This window comes from Rhea americana, unplaced genomic scaffold, assembly GCF_003343005.1.
Source record: "Rhea americana isolate MKP2758 unplaced genomic scaffold, rheAme1 scaffold_392, whole genome shotgun sequence".
In the NCBI taxonomy this organism is placed as follows: domain Eukaryota; kingdom Metazoa; phylum Chordata; class Aves; order Rheiformes; family Rheidae; genus Rhea; species Rhea americana.
In genome coordinates, this window is record NW_028186526.1 from 397,758 (window position 1) to 425,355 (window position 27,598).

Sequence of the window (27,598 nt, forward strand, 5' to 3'; positions counted from 1 at the left end):
AAAATTCCTGTAGGAATCCCTATCCTCTAGGCATAGCTAATAGAATCAGAGAAATAGAATTCTAATTCATAATTCAGAAGTTGTGCTAGAACTATATAAGAAATTTTAAGTGATTCGTAATGTAAACATTGATAAGCATACTCATATTCCATCTTTGCTAAAATACCTGGAAAGACAGTTCATTCGGGATGTTTCTATAGCAATCTTTCAGATATTTTGTGTAAGGTAAGTATGATCATGACACATGCAGAGTTTAAATATTGGTCTTATGTATGACAAATTAATAATAAAGAGAGGGGTTTAAGTAACAGTTTCATTTTCTATGGCTACATTTTATGGTTTTCTATAGGTTACCACAGCTTCTGAGACTCCATGAGCAAATGTCCGTCATTCTAGCTAGGTTTTGAAAGGTAGGTATACCAGATCTACTTTAGCACAAAAGTAGGCTTCTGTAAGTATTTTTACACATGTTCTTCAGCTGTGATGCAGTCAACTACTTTATATGATTAATACATAGTGTGTTATAATTTCTGCACATAGTGACRTAAAAGCCAGTTGATAACTAAGATGAAAATTTGACATTTTTATGTAAAATCAGTTGGCCCTTTTTCAATAAAGGAAACCTAAGATTAAAATTTAGTAAGCATTGCCTTTTTTATTCAATTCTACCATTATGTTGCGGCTCCAGAAATGAACAAGACTGTTTTTAATTGACTAGGATCTGCTATTATGTTTGTATTGCAGTTTACAGTAAAGAACTTGAGGTTGCACCCTTGTCCAAAGGTGATAGTGGTGGGAAAAACGATTTAAAAATTACATTGCCCTTTTGAATGTGACACTGGAGAAATCTTAAGTAGCGAGTAATTCTGTGTTAGCTTTCATTTAAGTAAATGAAATACTGAACAGTGCACTTGGTATTAAACCAGGCAAAGAATTTCAAACCTGCAGCTTTCAGAATCATTTGTTTGCTAGACTTCTCAGCACCCTCAAGGGAATCGTGTTACTGGTGCTTCAGTGCCTAAGGCGCAATGGTTTTGGAAACATCAGAACAGGTTTGTGAAGTTGGCTCTGTCAGTRAGAGAGAGAAAAGTGGCCTTCAAGCACAGAACCAGTATTTTCCATGCCCCAAGGTTACCTAAGTATGTCTTTTAATTCTTCCCCTTTTAAATAAAACAGATTTTGGTGAAATGGTGACTAATATAAAAAAAAGAATGGTTTTATATTTAAAATAGCTTTAAAAGACAGAAGCTATATACTTCAGCATGACTGTGATTGCATCCCAAAGCAGTCAATGCAATATTCCTGAGGGAAAACTTTAGTGATGCCTTTAAGGCTGAACCAACTGCTTCTGGGGCTTTTTTGGTTTGCTTGACTATTTTCCTCAAAAGTTTGAAGCTTAGACTTTCATAAACTCATGGGAAGTGTGGAAAAAAWTGAGTAAATTAAATGATTTGCTGCCAGGACTTTGTTATTACAGTAACTGTTGTGGAGGAGTTGATCTATTAATTGCTTATACAARTAATTAAAGAGCCATTGACTGCAGTCGTGCTTAAAAATTTGTGCTTGCTTTTATGCTATTTAATTTTAAAATTAAGTGTACTTTTCTTATTTTGGGAAGGGGGAGCAGCAGAAAAGCAAGTATTTCAGACAGCTGTGCRTATTTGGGTCAGTAACTCCCTTGGCCTCAGGTTGGTTGTTCAGCTGATGCACAAGCACAGTAGCGAGATACAGTTTTGATGAGATGTACGTTTAGCATCGTCTGTGAAAAACAGCCCCTTTGAAAAGCATAGCAAAGGTTTCTATGTGCTGGAAATGAGCAGATGGATTGAATTCTTCACGGTTCTTCACAAGGCTGGTCCGGGAAGAAAATTGGGCTGGCATTTGCCATTTCTGCAGGCTGTGCTGTGCCAGATGGGTGATTGCAACCTCCCCGGCGTTCGCTGACCATGACCTTTGTTGTCCTTTGAARTGAAAGGAATAAGATTGAAGTTGCTTAAAATGATGCTATAGAAAACTTACCCYTTTTTTCCTGAAATAAAAATAGCATTAGCCAATCAAACCAGTACACTTCTTCCACATCGCCTTTTTTTATTAATATCTAATATTGTATCATTAAAATTCTTTAAAACCAAAATCAATTATACATGCCTTTTCTATGGATGGAAGTGTTCCTCTTTTTTTTTAAAAAAAAAAGAAAGGGGCAGATACTAGTTATGTTACTTAAACACTGGTGGAAGACACTAAGGTACTTCAATGTTAAGCATAGTACTGGGCTCAAAAAGATCACACAAGTRTAAAGCTGGGCATTTATTGGATTAAGAAGTGCCTATTACCAGCTGCCATGCTATGGAAAGGCTTGTGCTACAATGGCTTCAGAAAACTTTGGAAGGCAAAGATATTTTTTTCCCTTGCTTCAATGGAGTGTTTGCATCCTAGAGCTTGTCTAAGGAGGATATTGGATGTTCCTGACCATTTCTTAGTAACCCACATTATTCCACTTTTAATTGGCTTGTGTTTTTACRGTTTCTTTTTACCCCAAGTATTTAATTCTGCATTTGGGGAATCCCTGTACAGAATTCATTTAAAATGATCTTTTAGGCCACGTCGATAAAAGTGTTGGGCTTTGCTTACTGTTTAGCCGTCAATTTTCATTGTGCGAATGAGAGCTATTGGGATTTGGGTGTTCCAGAAAGCCGCTTCCATGCAAGCGAGTCCTGAGCAGGCAGTTCACATTTGGTCATTTGTTTTAAAGCTTCTTTTTATTGTATATGGTGCRCTGATATCCTGAAGTTACCTAAATTCGTCAGCTGCACAGTCCACAGAAATAAGACCTTTGAGAAGTACCTATATAGCTRTATAAATACTGAAAAGGACTTGGAAAACAAAAGAAAGAAAAAGAAAAGAAAGATGGATTGTGTCATTTTTCATCTCCAAATCGACTGAGTGCATCCTATTTAAATGTTTTTAACCAGCTGGTTTCAGAAATAAAGTTAACTGAAGATATTAAAATAATTGGAGAGACTTTTGCTATACATAACCAGGGTTTTTCAAGCCGTTCAAAGAAACATGTACGCTTTTCAAGCGTGCACTCATCTGCTCGTGTGGAAATGTAGCATTTAAGTGCCAGCTTGACACAGGCAGCTCTGCTCGCCCATGTAAATGCTGCAACGCTTCGGTAATTTCTTGTTTTTCATGTTACTGAACTTTTACTGAATTCCCTAAATATATACACTAGYGTTTTACATGAAGTTTTGAGTTCTCGGACAAGTAGCTGGGGTGGTGGCGGCAGCGATAATTCTGCGCTTCCTCTGCGCGTTTGGTTTCCCCAGAAAGTTTTATTCTTAGCACTTCGCTCGAAGAGCTCAACTGGCACGGCGGCGGCATTGCCAGCAGGAGAAAAAGCAGAACTGTGCGATAAGCGCTCTGAAAACCGCAAGGCTYGGTTTAAGCTTTCTCAGAAATAAAGAAGCCAAATGGGACGTTGGTATGGAGCGAGCTTTAAAAACTAAGAAAGTGCTTTTAAGCCCTGGTTCGGAGGCCCTCTCTGTCTGTATTTTATAGTAAATGGTTTAAATTCTGTCTTTTCTGTGGAAGAGGCTGCACCCCTCTATGTTATCTCCCTTATTTTGCAGGATTTAAAAATGTATATAACACAATGTGAAAAATGCCTAAAAAAAATATAACGCTTCCCATTTAACACATACAGCTTTTGTATATTTAGCTACATACGGCTCCGTATATATACTGCCTGCAATACGTGGCTTGAATCCCTGGCAGCGTCGAGCGCTCGGCGTGTGGATTTTGTGCCTATGCTGTGGGAAGGGCGGAGAACACCGAAAACTGGTTCAAAGCATCTCTGTGCAAAGAAAAAAGAAAGCCTGTTTTAGGAATTGGAAGGAATAGCAAATACTGAGGGGAATAACTGCTCTGGCTGCATCTCAGCTGAGGACTGCGAACGTTTTCTGTGTGTGCAGTAACGCCCTTAACAGCCGGGTTCRCTCCAATGATTTGTCGGGCGTTTATTTGATTTCTTAAGCGCTGGGTTTGCTCGTGGGGCTGGGTAGTTCGCGTGACTCTTCAATCACGCGCTGATACGTGAATTATTGCTCCGACAGGTACTCYGGAAAGACTGACTCACTCCAGCCCTTCCCGGCGGAGCGGACGTACCGTGGGGGACGTACCGCTGCGATCGGAGRCGATGGCCTGGCTCAGGTGCTGAGGCAGCCAGGAGCGTCGCCGATACTCCCTCGCCCCGGGAGCGGCGGCGACGCGCTTTACCGAAAGCAGCCTGATAATTTGGTCCTTCCCGACCCGTCGCCGGCTTGCGCAGGGCAGCGCCGGCCACGCTGAACCTGACTGTTGAAAAACACGCCGTTTCTCTCCGACGTTACGTAACGCCGTGAGCGCGTCTGGCGCTGGTTAATTCGCAACGGCGGCCGAGAACGGCGAGTCTTCTGCGTGCCCCGAGCCGCGCGGCGGTGCAGCAGCAGGAAGGAGCAGCGCCCGTCGGGCGCACGGAGGCGCGCTGCCTCCTCCTCCGTCCCCGCTGGCAGCTCGGCGATCCGGTCCCGCGAGGCTCAGCCCGGGCTCGGCAGCTCCGCTGAGCGCCCCCGAGGAGGAGGAGGAGGAGGAGGAGGAGGATGAGGATGCTCCTGCTGCAGCTGCTCTGCTGGCTGCCCGGGCGAGCCCTGAGCCTGGCGCAGCCCGAGGTGGCGACGCTGAGCCTCGGGCTGCGCGGACGACCTCTCGGGGAAGTCAGCCCGGCTTTCCTGTCTCTCACGCTGGATGCCAGCCTGGCTCAAGACCCGAGATACATCACCTTCTTGAGGTAAGGCAGGGCAGGCGTTTCCCACCTCTCCCTCTTCTTTCCCTTCCTGCAGCACCTGGCAAGGCTGTGCCTATTCTGTCTCGTGAAAATTTTTCTCCCCAGCCCCGGGTCTTCTCTCCTCGCTCTTTAGCGGAAAGGGGTGCTGAGAGGTGAGCCCCCCTCTGAACCCTCCCTCGAGCCGTCCTGGCACTGACCGAGGCACGGCCAACGTCCTCCAGAGCTTTGCTCCGCGAAGCAGACGCAGCTTTGCGGTGCTGGAGCTAGGCTGGGACCCCAACCGGCTGCCTCTGCGCTTGGGGGTGCAGCTCAGACCTGGTGCCTGGGTCGATGCAGAGGAGGAGGAGGAAGTTACTTTCAAATGGAGAAGTAAGAGAGGTCCCACAGAGGAGGAACTGGGCGGCTCTAGGTGGGCTACTGGTGACAGCTTTAATAATCAGCGTGCAAAATCTGCAATCCAAGAGCTATGTAACCCGCACGAGTTGTGTTTGATTCAGTGTCCTTAAGATACACGAGGTACTGAAATAGCTAAAGGATGGTAGGAGACCCTCACCCGCTTGGAGCTTTAGATGGGAGAGACGTGGGAGGCGTCATTGTGGAGCAGAAGTTAGGATCGCCCCGTGTGCCTCGGGAAGAAATAAGCTATTTATTTGTCCCGGGGCAGCAAGCTGGGGTCTGTCATCAGCGCTGAGGACTGCATGACCTTTGCTGAGGGAACCGGAGGAGAAGCGGTTGGATGGGAAGACGACGTGCTTTGGTGATACTCGCTGGAAGAGGCGTAGGGATGAAGTCAGGAGGGGAGCAGCCCGGCAGGCGASGGAAGTCGTGGGATGCTGAGCAGAGCGGGTTACGTGTGGCTGGGCTGGGGGCCAGGGGCTTCTCGCCCTTCCGCTCTGCAACGATCCGAGACCTAGCGTAGCTTTAGAAACRTTTGCCGGGGAACTGCCGGCTTAAAGTCGAATCTATGGTAGAGGCTGAGGAGGGTCACAGCTGAGGCCAAATCTACAGTTCCTGAAAACGAAGCTTGTTTTTTTTGTTTGTTTCCTTCTCTTTTGGTAACACTTCRAATGGCTCAAGACTACCAAGTGGTGACGTTGCTTCTGGCTCTGATCTCTCTTGCCTCCTTTTCTCCCCCTTTTGCTCTTAGTATTTTCTAATTAGCTCTTTCTTCCTTTTGATTCTATAATTTTCAAGGCTGCTCTATTTTTTCCCTTTGATCCCATTTTTCAGTCCCATCTCGTTTCTTAAGTCCTTCTGATTTTCCTCATCCTGCCTTGTTCATCTTTTCCTCCTGCCCAAGGTGGGATGGAGGCCGATACCACCTTGTTCGAAAGACGTTGRGTCTGCAGCCTTTAGACCTCCTGGCTGCAGCGGAGTCGGACGGGGCCGGAGGCCAGCAGACGCTTCGCTCGGTTTGCCGCTGCGAGYGGGAACTCGCTGGCGGGCAGCAATCGGTTGCGATGTTGCTGGGGCATCGGCTGCCGCCTCTCTCCCCATTTCCCCTAGCGAAGGCTGGGGTGAAGCGGTGCGCGCCTTGCTCGTGTCGTGCAAGTCGCAGAAGTGTAGCTGTAAGTCTGCTTAATTAAACTAATGCCCCCTTTTTTTTCCCCCTCTCTCTCTCTCTCCTCTTTGGTACAAAAGCATTTGATTTGGTGGCTGTAGCTTAGRGAAATTGGGAACGGTGGTGTAAAGGCTGCTTTACGTCCAGCTTCTCATGGGAGCAGTATGTTACTTTTTGCCTGAACAAAATCAAAAATACGTCGGGGAGAAGAACGCCTGTTCTCAAAACGCTCCTACTTGGGTCCCCCCTGCCTCAGCCCCTCACCAGTGAGCGCGATCCCTGGAGCACATCTCCCTCGCTTGCTGATTCCCAAAAGCTCTCCTGGTCCCTCGAGCCCTCTCGCGACTCTAATCTCTCTTCCGTTTCTTGATATTCTTCCCCCAGCAACCCCAAGCTGCGCACCCTTGCGAGAGCCTTGTCCCCAGGCTTCTTGAGGTTTGGGGGCACCAAAACGGATTTTCTGATTTTCGATCCCCACAAGGATTCAACTTCAGAAGAGAAAATCATCTGGGAACTCCAGGCGAAGCAAGGTAAAGTGCACGTGAGCGAAACGGTCGGTAGTTCAGCCGATAAAATAATTGCTCCAAATGCTTCTGCAAGGTTGCTCCCTTCCACAGGGACCTTCTGGACTCGTCTCCGCTCGCACCTTGTTCTGTTTTGGGCCCTCTCCACGTCTCTCTCTCTCTCCCCCGCCTTACACAATTCCCTGAATTCTCCACAATCTGTCGATCTCTCCTTTCCTCCAGCACGATTAGAGCAACGAGCTCTGTCGGGGGCCGCGTGAAAACGAGGAACATTTGCAAAGCGCGTCCCTCGCGTGTTCGGTACCTGCCGCAGCTTTGCTGCCCGGTGCTCGTCTCCGCGATGCCGCCGCAGCGCTCCCGGCTCTCCCGCCGTCCGGGAGCCGGACAAGGTCAGCTCAAAAACTGTGGTTTCGCCCAGAAAACAAAGTACTGGCTGCAAGAAGGAATCTGCCCAGAGCAAAGCGGGTGTTTTGCTCGGGGTTAGGCTGCTGGTGAGTGGTACGGCGTTGCCTCCCGAAAGCACGGAGAAGTGTAAACCGACCCTGCCCTGGCGAGCKCCGCTGCTTACGCTCAGGCCTTGTTGTGTGCGAATATTTTCCCCTTAAACTCCCTGAATTAAAGTCAAATTTTCTCCTTAAATTCTGTGAAAATTTGCAAAGCTTTCTGGAGCTGTTAAACGTGAAAAAGCGCTGAGTAGCCCTTTGCATATAGGTGCCAACAGGTGACGTTCGGTTTGGAAGTGTTATTTTTGCCCTGTACGACTTCCTCGAACACTCTGCTCCTCTTGGAGTATTTTTAACTTTGGCCTGCTTTTAGCTTCCTCTTTGGTTGATTGTGTGATCCTCTATGGATTTTCATACTTACAAAATGTATATATGTGTGTGTGTGTATGTGCGAAGGGAAATGCAGTGTGTCTGCAGACTTCTGCCAGTGTTTTCGTTTGAATCTTGTAAGGCGGTCAGCGGTTCCTCCCGCACGAAACAGGAGACGCTGGCAGCAGTTCCCACCACGGAGGAGAGGAAGCGGAGCTTTCTATCTCCCTTGAGCAATAAGAGCCGCGAGCCTTACCGCGGTACGGTCGCACGGAGGTTGCTTATCCGCTCCTCCAGCGCCGTGCCTGCCCGGGCACCGCGACCTGCGCTGCTCGGTCCTGGTTTCCAGAGGGGCTATCTCGCGAAAGCAGGTTAGCAGGTTACGGCCACAAGTTATACCAGCTTCCAGAAGCTCCGTTCAGCCTTTATTTATTTATTTATTTTTTCTTCCCATCTCCACCACCTTAACTGGGGTTACAGACATACACACATATCAGTTTGGCCCTCTTCTTCCATCACGAAAGCAGGGACGAGGTCCACAGAGGTGCAGGACCGGCTCCCAGCTCTACACAAACCAGTGTAGAGCTTGGTGAGGGACGCAGCCCTCTGCGCGCTGAACCCTTGCCGTGGACGTGGAAGTTTTATTGCTGTCGCGCTTTATTCCCTCTTACAGATGCTTGTGGATTGAGATCAGGGTTTTCGGCTGTTGAGGAGCTGCTACTCGCCCAGTGGCCTGCCCAAGAGAAGCTCATTCTTAAGGAACAGTACTGGAAAAAGCACAAAAACACCACCATTACAAGTAAGATTTTGACGGCTTCTTCCACGAGGATTTATAACTGGCAGATTGCAAATCTCGGTTACACGGTAAAAGTGTCACGGGCAACTAGGAGTTGAAGCCACCAAAAATTAAGGTTTCTCTAAGTCACAGAGACGTTTCTAAAAAAAATTCTTACCCTGCTCTCTGTCGTCTGGTTTTGTGTTTAATGCTATCTGGGCGCTGCAGGAGTTCGGCGAACCTCAGCGTCCTGCAGGGTGACGCTGACCGGGCTTCGTTGGGGCTGGGCTCTTCGAGTTGGCTCCGAAAGCCCGGCGTGTCGACAGCACCGGGCTAAACGCGTGCCGTGCAGATTTTAATTGGGCTTTAGATCCATTAGCACGCCGGACCTTCGAAGTCAAACGGTCTGCGCGGTGCTTTTCTCCGTCGTGCAGGAAACACCGTGGACATCCTGTACAGCTTTGCGAACTGTTCGCGGTTCCATCTGGTCTTCGGGCTCAACGCCTTGCTGCGGAAAAACGGCCTTCAGTGGGACAGCTCGAACGCGGAGCTGCTGTTGGATTACTGCGCGTCTCGGCGCTACGACATGTCCTGGGAGCTGGGCAACGGTAAGGGACCAGCGCGGCCGCGGGCGAGGGGACGCCCCGCGGAGCACGCCGGCCGGCGCGCACGCAGGGCCGGGGCACGTCGCGTCCCGCCGCGGTGCGCTCTTTCAGTCCCAAATAGCAACCTCCGAGCGCAACGTGGGGCGAAGCCGTGCAGGGGGTCGGTATTTTGCCTCCGGAGACTAGAGGTCGGGGGCGTTGAYGCGCGTCTGTCTCTTCCCAGAGCCCAATAGCTTCAGGAAGAAGTCGGGCGTTTACGTCGACGGCTTCCAGCTGGGACGGGATTTCGTCCGCTTGCGTCACCTGTTGGACGGCTATCCCCTCTACCGGCGCGCGAGGCTCTACGGCCCGGACGTGGGGCGGCCGCGGAAGCGCACGCAGAGGCTGCTGCGGAGGTGAGGGGCGGCGGGAGCCGGCGCGGCGACCCGGGGGGCGGGCGAATTCGGAGCCGCTAGTCACGGAGGAGCAAGGCGGACCAAGCCGATTTAGCCGAGAACTGATTTCTTCTGATTTTTTTTATCCCTAAATTAGAATTATCGATTTTTTTTTGGAGGGGGGGGAGGGCTGAGATGATTGAAATCTTCCCTGCGTGCAAGATCTTAAGCTTAAGCTCCTCCACCGGTTGCAACCAAGACATGAGCAGCACCTCACCGACCCGCACGCATCTCCCAGTTCCCCCCGCCTCCGGGCTCCAGCGCCGAGCTAGGCTTTYCACCCTGGAAATCTCCCCCGCCCCGCGTCGCCCGAGCGTGAATTCGAYGCTCCCGACAACCCCTTTGCGCTCTCTGCCCGCAGCTTCCTGAAATCGGGAGGGAAGGCGATCGATTCCGTCACTTGGCACCAGTAAGTAGCGCCCGGGCGCCCGCTCTGCCGGCGGTTTTTCACGACGGGTGGGTCTGAACTCACTAACGGGAAGGGGAAAGGAGAATTTCCTTTTAAATAGCGACAGGGGCCGAAGAAAACGGCTCAGGGCGACGGTGTTAGTTTTCGACTCGGAGGCGGGAAATCAAGAATAAAACAGGAGCCTTCGTAGCTGCTGCTTTAAATTCCGCCGCTTTCTTTCCCCCCTATTTGTTCTTCTTTAATATATATTAAAAAAAAAAAAACTTAACTAACCTTTGCCACTTGRAGAATTGATACTAGTTTCATCCACCAAGCTGAATTTGCCCTCCCGGAGGCAGAACCGGACGTGCACGCAGCACCCTCGGGTCCAGCTCAGCCTGTAAACTCTTCTCTGACTCCTTCATTCCTGTTTCATTTTTATTTTTCCACTGACGCTCTTCTAAAGTGCAGAAGTGAGAAACGAAGCCCCCAAAACTGGCATTTGATGGGGTTTGGGTTTTTTTCTTTTTTTTCGGTTTCAGCGGTGTAAGTTTGTCCTCGCAGCGCCCGTAATTAAATGCYGAGCAGTCAAAGTTGGGTCTCACGCTGCGGGGTTTTTTTGTTTTGTTTTGTTTTGGGGTCAAATGCAGCACAGTGAGCTCCAGCATTAGGTGGGAACAGCTTTACATGCTTGAATTTATTTTGCAAAAATGAACTACCAGTCAGTGTCATCCTATCGGAAAGTCCCTCATAAAACAACATACCTACACGTTTGGCAAAAAATATTAAAAGCTGGACAGAAAAATGACGATGCGAATAAACGTATTGAGCAACCAAGTTCTTTTATTGCTTTGTACCAGTGGTAGATTTTTTTCCTTAGTTTTGACTGTGCTTTTTTTTCCAATTGCAGTTACTATGTAAACGGGCGAAGCGCGACACGGGAGGATTTCCTGAGCCCAGACGTGCTGGATACGTTTGCCACAGCYATACGCGATGTCTTTGAGGTGCGTTGCCCTGTTCAGTCGTTCACAGGGTCAGTTACCGGCGGCATTAGCAGAACAGAATCCTGACGAAAATAGAGCTCCTCGGCTAGCAATAAATAGGGATCCTCAAAGCTCGAGTGCCACCGTCAGCGTTTAAAAAGAAAAAAAGAAGGAAAAAAGCGTATTTTAGCAACACTACTATACTAACAGGTGTACTCGAGAGAAAAGGTCTGCCATCCACCAAACACGATGCTAGGAACTTCACAAACCTACAAAATTCCGATTTACCGATTGAGTCGCGCTGCCGAGATGTAATTTATGGTCAGATGTCCCTCCTCCCTTTGCTCACGTTTCACTGTATTTAGAGATCCTGAGAACCGGGCGATTTAGAGTGTAACACTAACCAGCTTACAGAACCTGATTCTTACGAGTGATGTTTTCCTAATTCTAAATGAGTAGGTGTGATTTCTTGGTGGAAGGGGGAAATCTGCTTTTCTGGTCCTGTTGACTAAAATTTCTGTGACAACCTGCCTCGGTCAGTGTTACCACCCATTAAAAGCAAATGGCATACGTAGGTATCTGCCTGAAGCATGGAACTCCGAATGCTGATCGTTGCAGAAGCCATAAATTTAATTACTGTCTCTTTCTCTTCTTTCCTGCCCGCTACCAACTAGATTGTCGACGGAACCACACCCAGCAAAAAGGTCTGGTTAGGAGAAACCAGCTCCGCGTATGGAGGTGGCGCTCCCAATCTGTCCAATACRTATATTGCTGGCTTCATGTGAGTAAAATAGCACGTCTTGTAAATTATGCATTTTCATTTGGTTAAAGAAATGCCCGTCTGAGGCCTCCAAATGCCCAGTACATCACTAGTCAGTAAGACTCGATTTCTGCTCCCCAAAATTAGTTGCACAATTTTAAACAAATGTCAGCATGAAGTCTTAATTCCTTCTTTGCTACTTCCCATCGTGGTCAGACAGAGACAACAGAGTACAGCTTAAGTCTGCAACTTTATCTGCATGTTGTTTGCCTCTTTTTTTTTTTTTTTTTTTTTTTTTTTTTTTTTTTTTTTTTTTTATTTTATTTTTTGCAGGTGGCTGGTCAAACTTGGACTTTCAGCCAGGCAGGGAATTGATGTGGTGATGAGACAGGTGTTCTTTGGAGCAGGAACCTATCATCTGGTGGATGCAAATTTTGAGCCCTTGCCAGTATGTATACAAACGCTATTTTAACGCTGTGTGTACTTATGTACACACACAATCTGATGTGCAAACAGAAGATAGCTATTTTTACAGCATAAGATAGCAACAGATTTTGTAGGACAAATTACATTACAACTGAAAAACAACATAATCTGAAATTAAGAATAAACCTTTCTTGGGTCATATATGAACTCAATAGCAGCCGAAGCATAAGCAAGTGAAAATATGCATTTAGCATGGTTTAATTTATTTAGAATAACATTCTGCTATGATCAAACACCGTCATTGAACACGACGTTCTCTTCATGTATTTATAGCATGCTCTTCTGTGCTAACAGCACTTACCTCTGGATGAAAGGAAAACATTTTTCCCTTTCTTCTCATTTTTCTGCTTCCAAGTTGCAATTTTTACAGGCTTATAAARAACTTATATCAGAGGAAACCAATATATGGAGTTGTTCTGTCCTGTGGTTTCAGATGGTCCCTATGCCAGGGAGMAAGCTGTTGGGGATGGAGGAACTTGTTACTTTCCCCCACCACCCCAATTTAAAATAGATTTAGATTGAAAGGATGCATCTTGTTTTCATCTACAGACAGTACAGATGCTAATAAACCAAATAATGCTTCAGAGGTACGGAAATCCAAAGCAGAGCAATCAATTTCACATAGCACTGAAACGAATACATTGCTAAATGTTTCCAGGCAGCATCTCCGTACAGATGGACTGAGCAAGCAGGCCAACAGGAAAAGTCACTTCCCTGGGTCTATGATGAGTTAGACAAGAAAGAAACGTTACAGCCTTCCTCCTAGGAAGGCTTCAAAACAGAAAAACTGCTGGAGGAAGCTCTTTTCGAAAGCTGCCAGCTTTAGCATAATCTCCTCTGCTGGAGCTTCGATCTAAAAAATGACATTGCAAAAACAACGTCTCCTAGCCCCAACCAAAGGCCACGTTTCCCCCTATTATGGTTACAGAGTTAAGAAAAGTTCAAGAAAAAGTAGAGCTGGAAAAATGAGCTCTCCGCAGCAAGCATCATCCTGCTCTCACAACACCTTTACGTTGGCATCTTAGGACTTCAGTGGATTTACTCTTGTCTCGCATTCAGAATTAATCCTCTAAAACCCATTTAAAAGCACCATGCCAGCATGAAAGTTAGGGGAYTACACTTGACTTAGCACCGGTGTGTTAGATGCAAGTATCTCTGCGGGGAGGCAACTCATCCCTCGTGGGTTCCCGTCAAGCTCCAGGGAGCTCGGCCCTCTGCCAAAAAGGCAGAGCACTCCCAAAATCAAACCCTTTCTCCCCAAAAAAGGAGCTCCCTAGATCAGCAAAGGAAGAGCAAAATGACTCCAAATGAACCTTGCAAACACAGGCATTTTGCAACTTGGAGACACAATTCTTTTTTTTTTTTTTTTTTTTTTTTTGTGTGAATTTAAATGAACCTGATGTAAGAAAAAAACTTGGCTAAGTAGAAAATTAAAGGGAAAAATACTGAAGTTATCAGCAAAATGAATGTTACATTAAGAAGAACGTGAATGACAAAACTACTTGGATACTTCATGAGAAAGCCCTCACCTCAGGGAGTGCTTTTGGCTTCCAAGTTTTTCAYGTCATCTTAAGGAAACACAGATTTCTGTCACCACACAGCGCTTCCCCCTTGTAGCTGCAGTCTTTCCAAAGTGAAAATATTTTCTGAGCTCGGTCTATTCTGCCAGCATCTTGCTCGAGGGGTCTGGAGGGGAGAGTAAGAATGATAAGTATGGATTTAGTATCCACAGCGGATACGAGTGCACGTGTGTTTTGTCACACAGGACTATTGGCTTTCGCTGCTGTACAAGAACCTGGTCGGCACCAAGGTGCTGCACGTCAGCCTGAAGGGAGCCGAGCAGAGGAGGCTCCGCGTGTACCTTCATTGCACAAACACCCACCAGTAAGCACGCCTGTTTCCGCAGCGGCTGCCCGCGCGGCGTTTAGGAATGACCAAATCTCAGCCGCGGACTCGCGAGGGAGATGTCTCCCGTCTCCGGCCCGTCCCGTATCCTCGASCCGCCCTGCTGAATCCCTCGAATCCCTCACCGTCCGTGAGGTGTAAAAGCAGCAGCGGATGCCTTCCCTGCGAGCACCCACCTCCGGCGCCCCTCGGCAGGACGCCCGCGGACGCTCGTCCCGGGGCCGCGGCTGGCGACCCGGCTGCGAACGGCAGCCGGACTCTGCACAGCTTCCTTATTACCTGAGCATCACGGCGATTATTATTATTTCCCCCCCCCCCCTTGCTTTTCAGCCCGAAGTACAGAGAAGGGGATGTTACACTGTTTGCTTTAAACCTCTACAACGCCACCAGGTATTTGCAGCTACCTGACGGCTTATCTAGCAAGCACGTCGACGAATACCTTCTGCTACCTCACGGGAAAGGGAACATACTTTCCAAGTAAGGGTGCAACTCCTCTCCTCTCTGTAGAGAGTATTGCAATTAGCAGACAGCCTCTAAAACCGTATTTTTGAACATGTAAGATAAAAAAGCAGAGTTGCCATTCCATTGGGGATTTTTTTGATATTTTTTTCTTTCGAGGTTCTTTTCTTTCTTTCTTTTTTTTTAACCAAGGTCTGACTTCTATTAAATCAGATATCCTAAAATCAGGCCACTAAAACCTTGCTGAAGCACGATGGCGGTTGCTTGATGCTAACTCTTCAGTAGACTGCCACTACTCCGGACCGGAGTCTAATGCCCTTTTTATTTTGAGCAAGCGTAAGCATATTGCTTTCCATGGTGTTGGCTCCTGATTTACAGCAGTTYGTTGTGTCGATACTACAGGTGTTAACCACACAAAATCTGATACTGGTCCAACACAGTGCAGTAAATCAGCAAAAGAAAAAGCTGGTAACAAAAACAGTACTCTGGTCCAGAGTACTGACAGTGATAATCAAGTTGKTTTTTTTTTCCTGCAAGTGCTAGTGTATCTTTCACATCCAAAGCACACATGCTGTGTGAGTGCACTAGATACTGTACTTGTATGGTGTATCTCTGCGTATATATATTGATTTTTTTTTATTTTTATATATATACATATATTTTATATATATTTATGTATGTATATATATGTGTGTGTAAAAAATTAAGGGAAGGTTTATGCCATGTGCCAAATCGGTTAGGAAGCTTTGTACTTGCAGTTGAATTTCAAGAGGTATTTGCACCTGATGGCAAACAAAAAAATAGCTGCCACAACCATCTCTCTTTCTCTTTCTCTAGGTCTATTCAGTTGAACGGCCATGTCCTAAGGATGGTGGATGACAAAATGCTGCCAGCACTTAACGAGAAACCTCTTGGTCCAGGGAGTATTCTTGGCCTTCCAGCTTTTTCTTATGGGTTTTATGTTATCAAAAATGCCAAAGCTACTGCTTGCATCTAAATCTCAAATACTCACCTGCAGAATAACTGCAGTAGCAGTYAGCTAGTAACTAAGTTTGATGCTAGATATTCACATTTCTATAGCGAGATCTAATTCTGGCAATCGATTCAAATCTGCTGGTGGCACTGGTACTCTTTGTGGGGTAGACATGAAGTCATACTGTAAAGTTGGTGTGTAAAACACATGCTCGCTGGGCTTCAGGAGCAAATTTTCAAGTAGAGAAGCCTCAGATGCAGGAGGGTTTTTTCCCATCTGGCCTGCATCAGTACATTTGATAGAAAGACCCTTCTCTATTCTGTATGTTAAATTGTGTATGTTTTTTTCACACTGCAATTTCAGGTTTGCCAGCCAGAAACTTCCTTGTTCTCTTATTTCCTAGTTTAAGTAAGCACAGTTTTCAGAGCAGCTGATCTAAAAMCTTTTCTTCAGAAAAGGTTAGGACAGTTTTTTGTGCACACACGCACACTTGCGGTTTTGCTGGCAGTGTACACAAGAAATACTCAAGGGCTTGGGATTTTTGTAGCTGTTAATTGTGGGTTCACAGCTGTGGACCTCTTTGATCTTAAGGCTCAGCTTCTCTTGTCGGCTGGCAATCAACCTTCCAGAGGGATGAAAAAAGCAAGAGATGCATTAAAAAAACAAAGTGGAGTGCCTGAATGGGAACCAAAATCAGGGAAAACGCTGTTTAGAGAAGTAAAAACTGCCATCRGATTTTGGGCAGCTCCCTGGCTGACGTAACTTGTCCACACGCTTCTTAAATTATGATAGTAAGGTCACGAGCTGGAGCTGGAGCCCTGCGTTTTCCAAACACACATTTCTTGACAAATAAAGCACTGTTGCTCCTTCGAAGCAGCCTGCAGTCAGTACTGCTTTAAAATTGGATCTCCTAGGGAGGAGAGGGACACACTGCTGCTCCAAGAAACCATCTTTTCAAGCRCAGGACACTGCTTTGCACAGTGAGGGCTCATTACTCCATCGATTAATGCAAAAATATCACCTTTGGAGTTGTTTTTCTGGTCAGAAGCTTGCCTAGTTGAAGAAAACTCACCTTCATATAACCATGCTTTTTCCTCACTAAGTCCTGAAGGCTGATTTTTTTTTTTTTTTTTTTTTTTTGATTGAGCATCTCTTGCCCCGTCCTTAAGGGAATGGGAGCGGAACGGGAGCCTGAAGCCACTGAAGTCGTCAGAAGGCTTTCAGCAGCCTTTGTAGCATGCTGAGAATAAACCTGGCTGCCAGATAAACCAACCCGTTTTGCACCGCTGGGATGCAGAAGCCACCTCGTAAAGCCACGTAAAGACTCCTTTTGGGGGGAGAGAGACGTTTCAGCTAGACATTTCTGCTCGTGGCCAGCTCTCCGAGACACTTATTTTTCTCTCTGCGCACGCATCTCCGTTCACACCTTTTTGTAGGTTCRGTGTACCACAGGCTCCTTTTTCTCTCATAAACACACGGTAAATGCGCAAAGGAGCAAAAGAGTTCAAAGTGCAGCTGTGGTCTCTCTCGGGTGTTTGATTGCATCCACTCGTGAAAATATAACCAYGCTGTTCCCATCTCCTTGTGATAATTTGAGCACGGAGGAAGAAAACAACACACAAATATATTTCCCTTTGTACGCTTTAAAAAGGTGCTACCAGCTAAAGGGAGTCCCGGTGCAGGGAGGCAAGGAGGTTGATTTTTTTAAAAATAGAAAAGGCTTTAAAAACACAACGTTGATGATAAGCTTACAAAACTGGCATCAAAAACTGCCCCAATTTGTAGGTTATGTCTAACTTCAAATGCGTCAAAGGTATATTTGCATCTCCAGTGTAGGAGCAGTGTGCTAAGGCTTATATACCAGGAAGTAATATAGGTGAAAAACTGGATGGGCTTTTTTTTCTTCACGTTGTCCAAGTTCAACAGCAGAAGTAAACACACAGCGTAAGGTGACGGGGGRAAAAATATCTGTCAATATTGTTACAACCTAGACATAAATTTTATTCTTTGCGTGGCAGCTTCTTTTTAGAGCTTCCWAACAGCTTTGTTTATTTTAACGCGTGTATGTGAGTTTTACATWTGAATATTTTTATTAAACTAATTTATACTCTTCGGGTAGTTTTCACTGAAACTCACCCGCGTGAGCGCAGCCCCGCGCAGGCCCGGCGCTCTGCGCATGCGCGCTCCGGCGGCGCCTGTCGCCAGCACGCCGGAAGTCCCGCCCCGCCCGGCGGCGAAGGGAAGATGGCGGCGCTCCTGGCGCGGCTGGGCCGGGGCCTCCGCGCCGCCCGCCCGCCCTTCGCCGCCTTCCCGCCGCGCCGCCTTGTAGCGCCGCCGGGACCCCCGCGGCCGCTCAGTTTTTCGGCGGCGGAGCTGGTGCGCGCCGCGCCGGGCCCCGTGCGGCCTTACTTGCGCCTCATGCGGCTGCACCAGCCCGTCGGTGAGTCGGGCGGGGTGGGGCGGCTGCGGGGTCGGCAGCCATGGCGACGGCGCCGACGTGGTGACGTAACGGCGTGGTCTCCATGGCGACGAGGCCGTCGTCGCCATGGCGACGCTGCCGCACGCCGTTAGGGGCTGCGCCCACCGTTGGGGCCGTTGCAAACCTTCGGGGGGGGGCGGGAGGCAGCGCCCCCCACAATGACGCTGTGGGCAGGAAAGCTGGCGCGGGAAGCGCCGGTAAATTCTTCCAGCATTTCCCTCTTCAAGGATTATCATCATTTCTTCCCTAATCCTTTCCCGTGTTTKTTGTTTTTTGTTTTGTTTTGTTTTCTCCCAGGGACGTGGTTGTTATATTTGCCGTGCACCTGGAGTATAGGCCTGGCAGCAGAGCCGGGATGTCTTCCAGACTGGTATATGCTGTCCTTGTTTGGGACGGGAGCAGTTCTGATGCGTGGAGCAGGCTGCACAATTAAYGACATGTGGGATCAGGACTATGACAAAAAGGTAGAGAAGTCACTGTGGACTTGAAAAGTCCAGGCAGGCTCATAACRTTTGATAAGGAAGTGAATTGTTGGTTATTTAACAAAATAAATCTTTCATCTAGAACATGATAATTACTTTCATGCCCAAAGCGCATGTAGTACTCCATGCAAATTCATTTTTCCCCCAGTTTGGAAATTCTTCCATGTTTCTCTTTGAGATGCAATTCATTTGTCTACATTTCATACTAGAATGGTATAATTGTTTTATCTTTTTATTACTTTATGTTGGATTATAGTAAGTCTTCTAGAATATGTACCTCTGTGTAAGCTAATCATATGATGTCAGATGAATGTAGTACTTGCGCAAAATATATTTATTTTTTCAACTCTCTGCTGTAAATCAGAGTAAAATAAATAACCTGTCTGCTACATTTTATAACTAGGTGAGCTGTCAGTGAGGTGAATCAGGAACTGGYTGAAAGCCAGAGCTCAGACGGTTGTGCTCAGTGGTGCAAAGTCTAATTGGAGGCCTGTAGCTAGCTGTGCCCCCCAGAGGTCAGTACTGAGCCCAGTCTTGCTCAGTTTACTCATCAGTGATCTGGATGAAGTGTAAGAGTGCCTCCTCAACAAGTTTGCCAATGATACTGATCTGGGAGGAGCCGCTGAGACACCAGAGGGCTGTGCTGCCGTTCAGAGGGACCTGGACATGGTGGAGTGTTGGGCAGAGGGGAACCTCATGAAATTAAACAAGGGCAAGTGCAGGGCCCTGCACCCCAGGAGGAATAACTGTGCACCAGTACAGGCTGGGGGCTGCCCTGCTGGAAAGCAGATCTGTGGAGAAGGTCCTGGGAGTGCTGGTGCATGACAAAGTGACCATAAGGCAGCAATGTGCCCTTGTGGCCAAGAAGGTCAATGGTGTCCTGGGGTGCATTAGGAAGAGCGTTGCCAGCAGGTCGAGGGAGGTGATCCTGCCTCTCTACTCAGCCCTGGTGGGGCCTCATCTGGAGTGCTGTGTCCAGTTCTGGGCTCCCCAGTACAAGAGAGACATGGAACTATTGCAGTGAGACCAGCAGAGAGCTGCAAAGATAAAGAAGGGACTGGAGCACCTCTCTTAAGAGGAAAGGCTGCAAGAGCTAGGCCTGTTCAGCCTGGAGAAGAGAATACTGAGAGGGGACTTTATCAATGTGTATAAGTATCTGAAGGGAGAGTGTCAAGAGGGTGGGGTCAGACTCTTCTCATTGATGCCCAGCCACAGGCCAAGAGGCAACGGGCACAAACTGAAATGTAGGAAGTTGCATCTGAATATGAGGAAAAACTTCTTTCCTGTGAGGGAACAGGTTGCCCAGAGAGGTTGTGGAGTCTCCTTCTCTGGAGACACTCAAAACCGCCTGAATGCAATCCTGTGCAGTGTGCTCTAAGTGCCCCTGCTTGAGCAGGGGGCTTGGACTGGATGATCTCCAGAGGTCCCTCCAGCCTCAACTGTTCTGTGATTCTGTGACTTGCAAGTTACAATTTACTCAAGAACCGTTTATGTGGTTTTTGTAAATTTTCAGGAGCGGATTTTCTTTTGGTATCCTTAATTTCTTCATGAAAATGACCATTATCATGCTAAAGTTAAGAACRTATCTTCTTTTCTATTTATTGTCATTTTCTCCTCTGTTTTGTTCACAAGAGGGAAGAAAAAATTGTCTGAACCAAAGGCAGTGAGTGCCTAATGTCAGATTTTGAAATATACACAGGTGCAGGCTCAGAAAGTATCCTGGTGAAGGGTGATAATTGCTTGTGCTATTTCCTGTTCTTATATTTTTTTCTTAGGTTTGGGGTATTTGGTGCTGGCAAGTGACAGGATAATGAGCTCGTCTGATGTGTGAAGTTGTCCTAACAGCAGTGTTGCATTAATGCTGTGGGAAACAAATAATTCAGTACAGTTTTGTGGTATCTTTGGATGGTTTAGGGCTCCACATTTATGAACAACTCCATGTGTCAACATGATATTACAGAGCGGGAATTGTGTTTAGCAAAATGGAATTACGGTATTATGACTTCGTTCACGGATAAATGTAAAGGTTTTAAATACTTTTCCACAACAGCAATTTCTCCACAAGCCTCAAATCTATAGTGTGCTTGAGGCTAGACTGATAACAGAATGTTGAGTTGTGATGTTGGTGATGTCGGTGATGTCTTTGTTTTTTGTTTTTTATATTCTTGATCATTTGATAAGCGTAACTTTTTTTTTTCTTTTTTTTTTAACATCCCATAAACACAGGATCATGAATTGGTCACAAATTTGTTAAGATGTGCATGTTTAAGTAACAACCTTTAAACATTGTTTAAACTGCCAAAACAGTATCTGAAGTTTGGTGTAACTGAGTAATGAGACAGGGGAAAAACAAACTAAAAGACTTTACACTTTGTTCTGATGTTTCTTTCTTCCTTTATTTGCCKTGATTTCTCTGCTCCTGAGGGAGATTCTAAACTCTTCTATGCCCTGATTAGGGCTAAATTAATTTTTTTTGTTACTGTTATTAGCAATGGCTATGTGTGGCATTCTTAATATTTCAGTGATAGAGAAGCACAGAATCTTTAGGATCTAAAATCATCACCATAATCACCTTGATCACAGAAAAGTTGCTCCTCTTTTATTGGGATAGTTAGCTCTCAGCATTTAACCTTTTAAATTTTACAAGATTTTTGTTCAGTTAATAAAATTCACATGCAAGATTTCTGTATACATGCAGTATGTCTCATCTTATATCTTATGTGCATATCATTGTACGTAAGTGGCATTTTATTTCTGCTTTAATTTTTCAAGGCAACATCCTTCTGTTAGAAGTATTATCGCTTAGAAATACTTCTCATGGTTGTGATGATACACTGAGTTAGTATTCTTGGAGGAACCCTGTCTCATTCCTTTTGTGACCTGTTTATGCTTTATTTTTTCACTTTCATGCCAGTGGCATGACACTTAATTTTATGACAAATTTGAACTTACTTAATTTAGTATTAACATTTTTTTTTCTTGGTTTAGGTTGCAAGGACAGCAGGTAGACCTCTAGCAGCTGGAGATATCTCTACTTTTCAGTCCTTTGTTTTTCTTGGAGGACAACTTAGCTTGGCTCTTTGTGTGCTTCTGTGTCTGAATTACTACAGGTGATTTATAAGTGATCTTTTATTCTTCTAAATTTCATTTCTGGACTCTGTGGTAAACAGAGGTTTCAAMAGAAGAGGTTTGGGTGGGTGGGGACAGAGAGAGGAGGTATTTAACCATTACATTGTAGCTGAAAGTAAAATACTCAGTCCAGTACTAKGAACAGCACTTGCAGTGCTGTGTAATGACTTGTGATTCTTAGACTAGAAAGTAACAAAACRTCTTAATACTTCTTACAGTATTATTCTGGGAGCAGCCTCCTTGTCTCTTGTGATCACCTATCCTCTGATGAAGAGAATAACATATTGGCCACAGTTAGTTTTGGGTAAGTTTAAAATGTTTTTTCTGTTTTCAGGTACAGTTTTTAGGTTGTTTGAGAAATTAGAAATTGAACTTCAGCCATCTGATTTTATATATATTAACATAGAAATACCTTACAGATAAAGTTGTGTTGTGCCAGAAGCACAACAATTTATAAGATATCTAAGAATTAGGATTTGTTTAGTTTTTCTGTTAATAAACAATTTCTCTTCCTGTCTTGAGAGACAGTATTTGTCACGTCAGAATCAGCTGTAGTTTTGAGGTTATCTTGAAACCTTTCTTAAATGTGCATTTGCCCTCCATTGCAGTCTTCAGTCTCTAATATAACTACTGCAGGGAAACTGTCTGCACTTGTATTTCCACTGGAGCCCTAAGACATCTCTCAATATCCTGCCTTTACGTTTCAGCTACCTTCAGCTTTTCAGTCAAAATTATGATTTTCAGCCCTTAATTACTGTCATTTGCTGTGTATTCTTTTGCAGCGTTTTAACTTTAGATGCATTGTCTGAATACACTCAAAAGCAAATTTCTCCCTATGCTTTTGACATCAGATTTAAATGGGGGAAAAATATGTAGCTGTGTATACTTCTCCATGCATGTCCAGTGTATTTAATGTCAAGTTACTTGTATTTATTATCTGACTGAAAAAATGTGATAGAAAATAGAGATACTAGTGTGTGTAGAAAAACCTGCTCACCTGATACACCATCAAGCAAAGAATATTTAATTCTACAGATGTAATTTAGATCTCTCCTGGCACACTTTTAGCTCTTTTTGATTGATTGATTGATTTTTTTTTTTAACTCTCCCTCTGCTTTTAGGACTTGCGTTTAATTGGGGAGCCCTTCTTGGGTGGTCAGCCATCAAAGGGTCTTGTGAGTGGTCTGTGTGTTTGCCTTTGTACTTAGCTGGAGTTATGTGGACGCTGGTATATGATACCATTTACGCTCATCAGGTAGAGTAATGGTTGGAACTTTTAGATATTTGTGTATATTTGCATGCTTGATTTACTACTTTGGATTCAAACAGTACTAACCTGTTGCAGTTCTTCACCCTTGAGTGATCTAAGCTAGGAAAAAATAAAAAGTCCCTGGGACTTTTTTTTTCCGYGTTTAAACATTCAACCTAGTATGCACAGCATTTGGAGTGTAATTGGTGTGGTGTACCTACACATACATGCCCTGTGTAAATAACTTTGATGATGCTATTAGCGATTGGGTACCAAAGTAGCTCTGAGGATCAATCTTTTAATTTAGGGATCTACAGAGAGGCTTAAATGGGGTTCCTAAATAAGAAGCATTTGTAATTTTAGCGAGGACCATTTTTTTCCCTTATGACATAACATTTGGATTCTGGATTTTTTTTGCAATTTGTTCTTTTGTTTTAGGATAAGAAAGATGACATCCTCATTGGTGTGAAGTCAACAGCGTTACAGTTCAATGAAGATACRAAGCAGTGGCTCAGTGGCTTCAGCGTTGCAATGATCTTGGGCTTGTGCATGGCAGGAATGAATTGTAACCAGACTTTCCCTTATTACTCAGCTGTGGCTGCTGTAGGTGCTCACTTAGCACACCAGGTTTGATTGATTTATTTATACTTTTTCTATGTGGAAGTTCTTGATAAGAAACTAGACTGCTTTTTAACCCTTATCAATTTGCAGACTACCTGAAAATTTGCTTGTAAATTCCTGTAAATAGAATTTAAGCCTTCTAACTGTAAGCTTGCTTCTCTGCAGTACCTTTTGCAGAGATTGCTTTTGAGAAACTCCAGTGGCCCATAGACTGTAGAGAACTGTTCTTCAGTCTGTTCCCATTTGAAAGAACTTTGGCTATGATCTCAAGGGAATACTTCTCACTTTCAGTAACAACTGTAGCTAGATCCACTTTCAATATGAAATAAGATTTTGCAATTTTTACTGTTCYGATATAGTTCTCACTGTGGCTTAGGCATATGATTAAGATTGCGATTGCAATCTATTATGTTCATTTAAAAGGCTAAGTGGTCTACTGTACCAAGCACGTGCAGATTTTTTCTACAACATGCTGTGCCATAGCTGTATAAAAAAAGAGTGTTGTATCTTGTCTTCCAGAGATGGTTAATTGTGCATCTAAACAATATTCCTCTACTGTGCCCTAGCGCATCAGTCTGGGATTTGACAGTATAACAAAACATCACGTGGCTTTTTCTCTACCCCCAGGGCAGATGTTAATATTACAATTTTCTAGTAATTGATTGTTGTAGTTCACAGATCCTTTTGTACCTGAGAACAATTCAATTCAGTCTTGTATTTATTTTAGTTTAGAAATTCTAATGAAAAACAGTAAAACTGAAAATCAACTTTGTCCAAAAAGGAAGTGAATAGGGTCTTTTTACTCTGTTCTTTCTGAATCCTAATGATTTTTAAAATTATTAATGACTGTCTGGTATAGTATTGAAGTAACAAGCTAGTCTATAGAAAATTAATTGTTGGTCTTAATAGGTGAGTGATAATTAAGGAGTCTGTGCATYGCAAATAGTAAAACTATAAGCAGTCTGAGAAGCGAAGTGTTTGATGAACATGTAACTWGGCATGAAAACAGCAGCTGATCTGTATGTTAAAGCACCCTAGACTTAAGTAGCACTTTAGTGGGAAGCTCATGTGGCTTATAGATATTATACATAACTGTGTATAAGAGAATTCTTGTGATAAGGCAGTTTGGTGCTTTTCAGCCACTGCTGTTCACGAGGATTGTGCTTAGAAACCTTTGGAAAAAGTGCTACATTTCACTGTATARTCATTCAAAGTTTGAATTGCCAGCAGTGGCTGTAAACTGTAGTTCTGGCAGAAATGCGGATAAGTTTCCTACAAACAGAGGATTTTTATGCCCAAGGATGCAGATCTACTAGATRTAAGTGAAGAAGATTGTACAGGAACTCTCTAGATTACCAAAATCTATGTAACAAAGAGCTCTTCTTTTTGAGTGATCTTTTTAATATTAGTTCTACATAAGCATTTTCATGCTTACTTTTTTGTTCAACATTTTTGAACATCCAGTTATCTAACTGATTTTAAAAAGCTCAGTAAGCCGCAACAAGGGTTAGCTTTTTCTTAAACCATTTAATTTTTGCCTGAATCACTGTCTTAAGTAAAAATAGAGGAATTCAGGTCATGGATATGACAAGTTTCYGTCCTATTAAAGAAGCTTACCAACAGAAAAATAACATCTCTATTTGCTGTGCATTTCTAAAGGTGCATCTCATGACTTGGCTGCTGTTGAATTTTATTTCTCAGTTCAGTGTTTCAAATTTATGTGTTTTAAATCTGCGCTTGAGGGGCTTGCAGATTATTTTAAGGTTGTGGATAACACCGTATTTTAGAACCTCATGGACAGTGTTTCGGGTTCATGAAGCAGCCCTGTCTTCTCCACACAACTGCAGAAACCACAACTGGTAGAGAAATGGGTTCATTAAGGAAGGGCTAACTTTCGTTTCTTTTAGTTGGGTGCTCTCTGTTTTGACTTTTTCAGAGGGTGAGTTGCAAAGTTTTGGGTGTGTGGCTTTGCTGTATTTTGGGCGGGGTTGTACTACTAATCCTTTCCTCTGTTTTGTTTAACATTTCCTCTGTCACTCTGTCGAGAAGGCTTTTGCACTGTGTTTAATTTTTGATGCACAACAGAATTATAGAAATGCGCTTAAGAGCAACTGGATTAAACCAGCCCTGTGTGACAAGGCAGCTTCTTGTGCATTACAGTTAACTAGATTCACTGCATTCTCTCCATTGGCTTGTTTCTACTGAAACATAGGCCACCATTTTATGTTTTAAATTCCAAAATGTACAAGGAGATAGCATTTCTTTTAACTTCCCATTGAAGAATTAGATGCCTATCTGTTGAGGAAAAATCTCAGAAAGACTTGTTTGCATGCCTAGATATTTTTATGTTTCTAAAAAAACAGGCCAGACAGTTAAAGATTTAGACTGTTTATGATGTGTTTCACTGGGAAGGTCCAGGAATCATGTCTGTATGAAATACTTTACTTTTCTGCTGTATGCTCTAATTCAATAAAACTGTCAGGTCAATGTAGATACCACTTGTGCAACGAAAACCTGTGTAGGCACAGAGTATTACTGTTTATTAGGGAGATTCAGGTAGACTTTAGAATTTGAGATTCAGTTTTTCAAGGTGCAGACTTTTTTTTTTTTTTTTTTTTTTTTTTTTTTTTTTTTTTTTTTTTTTTTTTTTTNTAACGATGGAATATTATACTGTACTTCTACACTTTCACAGATTTACACTTTGAATATAGACAAACCTGAAGACTGTTGGAAGAAGTTTACTTCAAATCGTACGGTAGGAATTCTGCTCTTCATAGGGATTATGCTTGGAAATCTTTGGAAAAGAAAAGACTCCAAAACAGAAGAAGACCGTTTAGAAAACAGGTAGCTGAAACTACTATAAATATTGATATTTTAGTCTGGTTAAAAATAAAGGTGGTATAAGTGTAAAAACACTTGCAGCCATTTCTGGTTTATTCTATTTATTTATGACAGCTGGTTACATTTTCCTTACTTCTAAAAATATGGAAGTGAAATTAACCAACAGTATAAATTGTGATTATCCTTGAATGACTTTAACCATCATAAAAACTTCAAAAGTAAAACTGCTGAGCTCTGCTTCAGGTGATGCTGAACGTTTAAATGTTGATCCTGTGTAGTACAAGTGAACTTCTGTAAAATTCTCAAGACTGTGAACCCAACATTTTATACATAATGTAGCAGATATCTATTGATTACAGTATGTGGAAAATGCAGAGTGATTTTGTGATGTAAATAAAATGTGGTTGTAAGTGTTTGGTGTTCTGATTTATTACATGAATAATTTGCAGTTTGAGTTGGAGCTTGTTGTGTGAAATAATTTTCATAACTTATTTTTATCCTGAGATGTTCAGAAGTTGTCAGGACTCTGTGTGTGTGTTTTTTGTGTGCATATGTTGTCCAAAACAATAAGTCAGTAGAAGAGTACTTTAAAATCATATTTTTGTTTTTGCTGTGATTGCTGGCAGCAGTTCTAAGTTGTGTAAGAGCAACAGATTTCTGCAGAGTTGCTGGCACAGAGTAAGCTGAGCTAGTCTATCAGGAACAATTTGAACATGGACTACTGACCTTTTGACTTTTAAAAACAGAAAAGCCTGGAAACCTTGCAATGTGTGCATGACCAGTAATTGACTCTAAGCTACCAATTCATCTTGCAAAGTGAACATCATCTTTTATTCTAATCCTTTTACCTTACATTTATTATCTTTATTTTTGATCTTGCAGGAAGAACATGTTTATAGGAGTACGCCTCTAAACAAAAAAATAACAACTGCAGGCTAACAGTTACATAGCTCCAAACTGTTACGTATTTTTAACCTTTTAAGCTCTATTAGTTACGTAATTTGCATAGCAGTTCTGCTTTTTATTGACTCATGATATTGAAAGGTTTGCACTATATGGTCTGGAATTAGTTTCTATGCAAGAAGCAACAGACACTGTTGTTCTATGAAAATGAGAGTGGAGTTTACTTCAAGCTAATCATGGTAGGCAAYGCAAGTAAAGTTTTTTCCAGATAGTTTTGCGCATGCCTGCATTTGGAGCTGCAGTTTGATGATACAGAGTATTTGGTAGCTAAAGTCATTACGGTATTCACATGACCTTTCCTTATTTCAGTTCTCCTCCTTTAGTGTTAGGGTACAACTGTTTAT

At 44.1% G+C, this 27,598-nt stretch overlaps 2 protein-coding genes across 2 annotated transcripts; both read left to right on the forward strand.

Moving 5' to 3' along the window:
- Positions 1-1,028: 1,028 nt before the first annotated feature.
- Positions 1,029-16,373, forward strand: HPSE (heparanase). Its single transcript, XM_085313660.1, has 14 exons — positions 1,029-1,111; positions 5,007-5,234; positions 6,126-6,350; positions 6,771-6,916; positions 8,396-8,521; positions 8,932-9,105; positions 9,326-9,497; positions 9,898-9,945; positions 10,835-10,928; positions 11,582-11,688; positions 12,001-12,115; positions 13,919-14,037; positions 14,389-14,535; positions 15,355-16,373. Exons 1-14 carry the CDS (start codon positions 1,029-1,031, stop codon positions 15,512-15,514), a joined length of 1,944 nt encoding a protein of 647 aa, XP_085169786.1. The 3' UTR covers positions 15,515-16,373.
- A 1,338-nt stretch (positions 16,374-17,711) lies between these two features.
- On the forward strand, positions 17,712-26,704 carry COQ2 (coenzyme Q2, polyprenyltransferase). The gene is made up of 7 exons (XM_085313678.1): positions 17,712-17,930; positions 18,267-18,433; positions 21,440-21,561; positions 21,799-21,884; positions 22,702-22,835; positions 23,268-23,456; positions 26,143-26,704. Exons 1-7 carry the CDS (start codon positions 17,735-17,737, stop codon positions 26,296-26,298), a joined length of 1,050 nt encoding a protein of 349 aa, XP_085169804.1. The 5' UTR covers positions 17,712-17,734; the 3' UTR covers positions 26,299-26,704.
- The last annotated feature ends 894 nt before the right edge of the window (positions 26,705-27,598 follow it).